General features: G+C 40.2%; 1 protein-coding gene across 5 annotated transcripts in view; it reads left to right on the top strand.

The window, feature by feature from the left end:
• LOC137090868 (ryanodine receptor 3) overlaps nucleotides 1-7786 on the top strand; it is a 294990-nt gene that overhangs the window by 174011 nt on the left and 113193 nt on the right. For all 5 annotated transcript variants that reach the window (XM_067454843.1, XM_067454842.1, XM_067454840.1 and 2 more), the window contains exons 46-48: nucleotides 4881-4989; nucleotides 6322-6442; nucleotides 6678-6847. In XM_067454843.1, coding sequence (XP_067310944.1) covers nucleotides 4881-4989; nucleotides 6322-6442; nucleotides 6678-6847 — 400 coding nt within the window. The remainder of the gene's footprint in view (nucleotides 1-4880; nucleotides 4990-6321; nucleotides 6443-6677; nucleotides 6848-7786) is intronic.

Raw genomic sequence — 7786 nt, 5'->3', positions numbered from 1 at the left:
TGATTTTTGCAACGACAGAAAGCCTTCGTTGTTTTGAATGCGGCGATTTGGGACATAAGAAGTTTACGTGTCCGCATAGGAAACAATTAGAAAATGCAAAGAATGACGGAAACAATGACGCGCAAACTGATCAGAGCGAAAAAAATGAAAGTCCAGATAAAGAGAAACGGCCTATAGCTGTAACGGAGGTAACGATTCCAGAAAAGAAACAGAGGATAAATGGGAATAAGGATTCAGAGGCCTCGGTTTCAACAGGTGAACCCAGCGTTATTCCTCATACTACACCCGAGAAGAGTGCTATAGATCCAAGCGCAAAGTCAGAGGTGAGTGAGTTTTTGTCTTTAATACGAGCTGGTGATAATACTGTAGGACCGAATGTTGGTGTTGTTATGGATAAGGAATGTGTTTATGGTGATGATGTTCAGAGTAGTAGCGGGATAAAGGCGAATGCACTTGTGGAGAGTGAAAACAGTGATGATGAATTGATGGAGGATTGTGACAATTGCTCAGAGTTTTCGGATATTGATTGCAGTCAGTCTTTGGAGGACATTTATTCTGTCGAAGAATTAAATGATTTTCTAGACTTAACTAAAGGGAAAAAAGTTGATGTTGCGAAGTTTTTCCCCGATGTTAATAAGTTTATAAAATCAGTGGCGATAGCTCAGAAGACGGCAGGCTATGATGTCATTTCAAAACAAAAAAGATTTCGGCTGAAAAAGTTTTTAACAACTGTACGAAAGTCTCAAAAAGATAACGTAAAACTGGCCGAATGGAAAAAATAAGTCACATGGGTATGGGATCTATCTTCATTTTTGTTGTGTTTTTCTGTCATTTGTTTTTTTCTTCTCTTTACCCTGCAATGCAGATTCTTAGATTGGGATCTTTAAATGTGAATGGGCTAAGAGATGGGGGAAAAAGAGGATTGCTTTCTGAGTTCCTTAGACTTAAAGATTCAGAAGTTATATTTTTACAAGAAACTCATAGCGATATGAAAAATGAATCAGAGCTAAACATGTGGTGGAAAGGAAAGCTTTGTTTAAGTCATGGCACAAATGTTAGTGCAGGCGTAGCCATTTTATTTTTACCTCACCTCAATGTCAATATTTTATCAGAAATGGAATTAGAGAAAGGGCGTATTTTGATGGTGAAAGCTAAAGTTGAAAATCAGTTATTTGTTTTCATAAATATATATGCTCCAAATAAAGGGTTAGATAGAATGATTATGTTGAGAAAATTGGGAGAGTTTTTAAAAAGTTACGCTGTAGATGGTATGCTAATCATTGGTGGGGATTGGAATTGTTCTCTTAATTTTCTTTTAGATAGGAATAATGAGGAGCCACATCCTGTATCAGTTTCTGTTTTAAAAAGTTTTATAGTTCAAAATGATTTAGTAGATGTTTGGAGAGAGCGGAATAAAGAGATGAAACAATATACATGGACCAAAGTCTCACAAGGAAGGATAAGTGCAGCAAGACTTGATAGGTTTTATGTCAAGCGTGCGGAGAATAATAGAATCATGGGGTGTAATATTTTTCCATGTTGTCAATCAGATCATCATTTTATTACAGTCAATATTATTTTGACACAATCTAAATTTAAAAGTCCAAATTGGAAGTTTAATGTGGCACTGTTGAAAGGGATAGATTTTTATGAGAAATTTGAATTGTTTTGGAACGAATGGGGTTCAAAGAAAAATGAGTTTGAGAATTTGATTCAGTGGTGGGATATAGGGAAGACGCAAATCAAAATATTTTGTCAGCAGTATACATGTTTTTCAACAAGAAAAATAAAACAAAAAATTTCAGAAATAGAACATGAGATTTTGAACATTACAGCTGGTATGATTCAGAACTCTAATTCATCTTCAGCTGGCATTGTGAGTGAAAAGAAACAAGATCTAGAACATTTGTTGCAAGTGAGGGCAAAAGGAGCCTTGATAAGATCTCGTTTTATGTCCGTTCATGAGATGGATGCCCCCACTGCTTATTTTTTTAATTTAGAGAAAGTATCAAAACAACAAAATCAAATGCATTGTTTGACAACACCTGATGGACGTAAGACTTTTGATGCAACTGAAATGAGAAAGATTGCAGTGGACTTTTATTCGAACTTATATAGAAAAGAGGACACTGACACTGAATGTGTATCAGAGCTACTGCAGCAGTTGCCTTCTCTTTCTAAACCACAAAGTGAGCACTTGGACAGAACTGTTTCATTTGAGGAGTTATCGGATGCTGTTAAACAGATGAAGCCTGGCAGAGCACCTGGAATTGATGGACTTTCACTGGACTTTTATAAAGCTGTGTGGAATTACATCGGTAAAGACTTTAATGAGGTGGTCCAAGAGTGTTTTAAAGAAAAACGCCTTCCCACAAGTTGTCAAAGGGCAGTGTTAACACTGCTACCAAAGAAGGGTGACTTGAGTGTTCTTAAAAATTGGAGGCCTGTGTCAATCCTAACAACTGATTACAAGCTAATTGCTAAAGTTTTGGCAAATAGGCTGAAAACTGTATTAGGAGATTTAATATGTCAAGATCAATCTTACTGTGTTCCAGAAAGAACCATATATGATAATATTTTTATGATGAGAGATATTTTAGATTTTTCTAAACAAAATGAAATGAATGTGGGTTTTTTATTCCTGGATCAGGAAAAAGCGTTCGATAGAGTGGATCATGGTTTTCTGTACGAAACAATGAGTGCATTTGGATTTGGAGATGGTTTTATTTCTTGGCTCAAACTATTATATATGAATGCATCTTGTATTTTAAAAATAGGAGGTGGGTTAAGTAAACCAATAAGAATGCTTAAAGGTATTAGACAAGGTTGCCCTCTCTCCGGTCAGTTATATGCATTAGCACTGGAGCCACTCCTGTGTCTTTTGAGGAAAGAACTGTCTGGTCTTAAGATTGATGGTAACTCTAATGCTTTAAAGTTAACAGCATATGCAGATGACATTACTGTGATAGTGAAAGATCAAAGAGATATTGATATGTTTAATTACAGTATCTCTCTATATGAGAGAGCGTCGTCTGCAAAACTGAACTGGAGCAAAACAGAAGCATTTTGGTGCAATAGTAAAGAACAATGCTCCAATGTCGATGAAAAACCTGTTATCCCGGGAAATGTAAAGTGGGGAAAAGAAGGATTTAAGTTTTTAGGTGTCTTTTTAGGTTCTGAGGAACATCAAAGAAAGAACTGGGAAGGTGTGAAAGATAAAATCTGTAATAGATTATCAAAATGGAAATGGATTTTACCTCAACTTTCTTATAGAGGGAGAGTGCTGGTCGTGTATAATCTTGCCTCATCCATTTTATGGCATAAACTGATTGTGTTGAACCCACCAGAGGACTTCATTCGGGAAATTCAAAAAGTGTTGGTACAGTTTTTCTGGGATGGACAACATTGGTTGAGAGAATCAGTACTGTATCTACAGCTAAGTGAAGGAGGCCAGGGCCTTATGGACATTAAATCCAAGGTGGCTGGTTTCAGACTGCAGACTGCGCAAAGACTACTGTACCATCAGTCTCAGAACTGGTCAGAAATTGCTTGTGCTCTACTAAGAAGAGTGGGGCGGATGAACTTGGATAAACATTTATTCTTAATTAATTTGAAGGAAGTGGATTTGAATGGACTCTCTTCCTTTTATGTATCAGTTTTAAATGCATGGCAAATATTTGTTGTTAAAAGAGAATTCTCTGAGGTTCCCCATGAGTGGGTTCTTGAAGAACCATTACTTTTTAATCCTCTTCTTACTGGCATGAGTTTAAAATCTAAAACTGTATGCACAAACCTGGTCAAAGCAGGAATAAGTAAAATCTGTCATCTTCGGTCGATTGACCGATGGATTTCTGCAGAAAAACTGGCCATGAAGATTGGTATTCATTCTGTTCGGACTGTTGAAAAATTGCTACATGAGATACAAGAGTCATTTCCTTTAATCCCATCACAAGTAGACATGGTTAAGAATGTTTTCCCCAGCATTAAGGTGGTGGTAAATGTAGGAGATTGGCAGGAGACACATGGAAGATTACTCTCTTTTACAACACCTGAACTGGGTCTTTTTGACACTATATCTAAGAAGGCTCTTTATCTTGTTTGTGTCAAATATCTGAACTTAAGAGCATTGAAAGATCTTCCAGAGACCAAATGGACTAATTTTGTTGAACCAGGTGTATCTCCAAAAGGATGTTGGAGGTCATTGTACAAGATGCCAATCGAAAAAAGAACTGGGGATTTACAATGGAGGATTTCTCATTGTATTTTAGCCACAAATCGGTACAAAGCTCATCTAAATCCTTTGCAAGGAGAAGAATGTTTGTTTTGTGGTCTTCCAGAAACAGTTTTCCATATCTTTATTGGGTGTTCAAGGCTGTTAGGAATATTCGATGTATTAAGAGATTTGAGCCATAATTTTGGTTTTATTTTTACAAATAGTCTCTTTATTTTCGGACCAAAATATAACACCTTGAACAAAAGCAAAATTGTTCTGATAAATGTTTTATTTGGAAAGGCAAAAATGGCAATTTGGCTCACCAGAAAAAGAAAATTGCTGTCTAATAATGATACTGATCCTTTGAGCATGTTCAGAGCTTTGGTAAAGAGTAGGCTGGTTATGGAGTATAAGTATTATGAATTGGTGAACGATACTGAATCTTTCTTCTTTTTATGGGGTGTTGGAAATGTTTTATGTCAACCCAATGACGAGGGAGGTTGTGATGTATTGATGTAAAAGTGCTTTTTTTAAAATGGTTGTATTTATTTTATTTATTTATTATTTTAGGAATGTATATTTCTGAAGTAATGTGTTAAGGCTTTTATGTATTTAGATTTGTAATTAAAGAGATATTAAAAAGTCTCTCTCTCTCTCTCTGCTGCAGCTCCACGGAGGGCGATGAGGAAGAGGAGGTCGTTCACATGGGAAATGCGATTCTGTCGTTTTACTCGGCGCTGATCGATCTGCTGGGCCGCTGCGCTCCAGAGATGCATGTGAGTCGTATTCAATATATATATCAGGTGTTCAGTCACTGCATGGCCACAGGTGCACACTCACCTAAAGGATTATTAGGAACACCTGTTCCATTTCTCATTTATGCGATTATCTAATCAGCCAATCACATGGCAGTTCTTCAATGCGTTTAGGGGTGTGGTCCTGGTCGAGACAATCTCCTGAACTCCAAACTGAATGTCAGAATGGGAAAGAAAGGTGATTTAAGCCGTTTTGAGCGTGGCATGGTTGTTGGTGCCAGACGGGCCGGTCTGAGTATTTCACAATCTGCTCAGTTACTGAGATTTACACACACAACCATTGCTAGGGTTTACAAAGAATGGTGTGAAAAGGCAAGAGCATCCAGTATGCAGCAGTCCTGTGGGAGAAAATGCCTTGTTGATGCTCGAGGTCAGAGGAGAATGGGCCAACTGATTCAAGCTGATAGAAGAGCAACTTTGACTGAAATAACCTCTCGTTACAACCGAGGTATGCAGCAAAGCATTTGTGAAGCCACAACACACACAACCTTGAGGCGGATGGGCTACGACAGCAGAAGACCCCACCGGGGACCACTCATCTCCACTACAAATAGGAAAAAGAGGCGACAATTTGCACGAGTTCACCAAAATTGGACAGTTGAAGACTGGAGAAATGTTGCCTGGTCTGATGAGTCTCGATTTCTGTTGAGACGTTCAGATGGTAGAGTCAGAATTTGGTGTAAACAGAATGAGAACATGGATCCATCATGCCTTGTTCCCACTGTGCAGGCTGGTGGTGGTGGTGTAATGGTGTGGGGGATGTTTTCTTGGCACACTTTAGGCCCCTTAGTGCCAATTGGGCATCGTTTAAATGCCACGGCCGACCTGAGCATTGTTTCTGACCATGTCCATCCCTTTATGACCACCATGTCCCCATCCTCTGATGGCTACTTCCAGCAGGATAATGCACCATGTCACAAAGCTCCAATCATTTCAAACTGGGTTCTTGAACATGACAATGAGTTGACTGTACTAAAATGGCCGCCACAGTCCCCAGATCTCAACCCAATAGAGCATCTTTGGGATGTGGTGGAACGGGAGCTTCGTGCCCTGGATGTGCATCCCACAAATCTCCATCAACTGCAAGATGCTCTCCTATCAATATGGGCCGACATTTCTAAAGAATGCTTTCAGCAGCTTGTTGATCAACGCCACGGAGAATTAAGGCAGTTCTGAAGGAGAAAGGGGGTCAAACACAGTATTAGTATGGTGTTAATCCTTTAGGTGAGTGTGTGTACCTTCAGGTCACAGATGGGACGGGATTGATTGATTGATCTTGATCTTGTCTCTCAGCTGATTAATAAGGGTAAAGGCGAAGCTCTGAGGATTCGTGCCATCCTGCGCTCTCTCGTTCCCACAGAGGACCTGGTCGGCATCATCAGCATCCCTCTCAAAATGCCCACGGTCAATAAAGGTGCCACACACACACACACACACACACACACACACACACACACACACACACACACACACACACACACATGCTTCAAATGTGGACAAATGTGGGCGGGGCTTGAATGTGTCTGTAGGGAATGGATTGGATGCTTTGGTTTGCTGTTGGTAGATCTCTCACATGTAACTCAGTAGTAGTATTGAAAGCTGAAGTGCGGCTGTGTGTGTGTGTGTGTGTGTGTGTGTGTGTTTGTCAGACGGCAGTGTGAGCGAGCCTGATGTGTCAGCCAGTTTCTGTCCGGACCACAAGGCCCCAATGGTGCTGTTTCTGGACCGAGTTTACGGCATCGAGGACCAGAGCTTCCTTCTGCATCTGCTGGAGGTGGGATTCCTGCCGGACCTGAGAGCCGCCGCCTCGCTAGACACGGTCAGTATGACACACACACACACACACACACACACACACACACACACACTAATTCACTTACACACATACACACACACAAATAAACACGCTCTCTCTCTCTCTCTCTCTCTCTCTCTCTCTCTCACACACACACACACACACACACACACACACACACACACATACACTCTCTCTCTCTCTCTCTCTCTCTCTCTCTCACACACACACACACACACACACACACACACACACACACACACACACACACACACACACACACACACACACACACACACACACACACTCTCTCTCTCTCTCTCTCACTCACACGTCTGCTGATCCAGCTCATATTCAGAACACACCGTCTGGTTTAATCTGCTCCCATGAGCCTCTCTGTCTCTCCTCGGACTGCAGTAAAGATCGTGTTTGAGCTCCAAACACTAATGCTGGCAGTTTAAGAGATCACTCCTAAATTAGCCAGGGGACCTTTGTGCACGATCACAGGCTTTACTGCAGTAGAAGGGAAGTTCAAAGCCGCTTCACAGTGATAAACAAGAGCATGTTAAACTTCATCAGTCAGAGTCTTTATTCTGATCAGTTCAGTTAAAGTTGGGTTTGTCTGTTAAAGCGAGTGCTGTGTCCGATTTCATCTCCTCATCCTCTTTTGGATAAAAGCATCTGCTAAATGCATGAATGTAAATGTCAAAGAGAGTCAAACATTTTAAAAAATGGGTCGTGCCGTGTCAAATCACCTAAATTTCACAAACTCCCCCGGCTCATATTTTTAGATTTTATTAATATTTTCTCCGTATAAAGACAGATGAGTAGTGAATAAAGGCAGAATAGTGAATGTGTCAGGTGTGTGTTGGCGGAGTAATCAGTGTTCTGTAGAGGAGGCTCAGAATGACCGTTTCCACCTGAGATCTGGAGCCGGATTACAGCGCTGTAAAGATGACTTTA

The sequence above is a fragment of the Pseudorasbora parva genome, chromosome 10 (genome assembly GCF_024679245.1).
Source record: "Pseudorasbora parva isolate DD20220531a chromosome 10, ASM2467924v1, whole genome shotgun sequence".
In the NCBI taxonomy this organism is placed as follows: Eukaryota; Metazoa; Chordata; class Actinopteri; order Cypriniformes; family Gobionidae; genus Pseudorasbora; species Pseudorasbora parva.
This window is presented reverse-complemented; position numbering and strand designations above follow the sequence as displayed.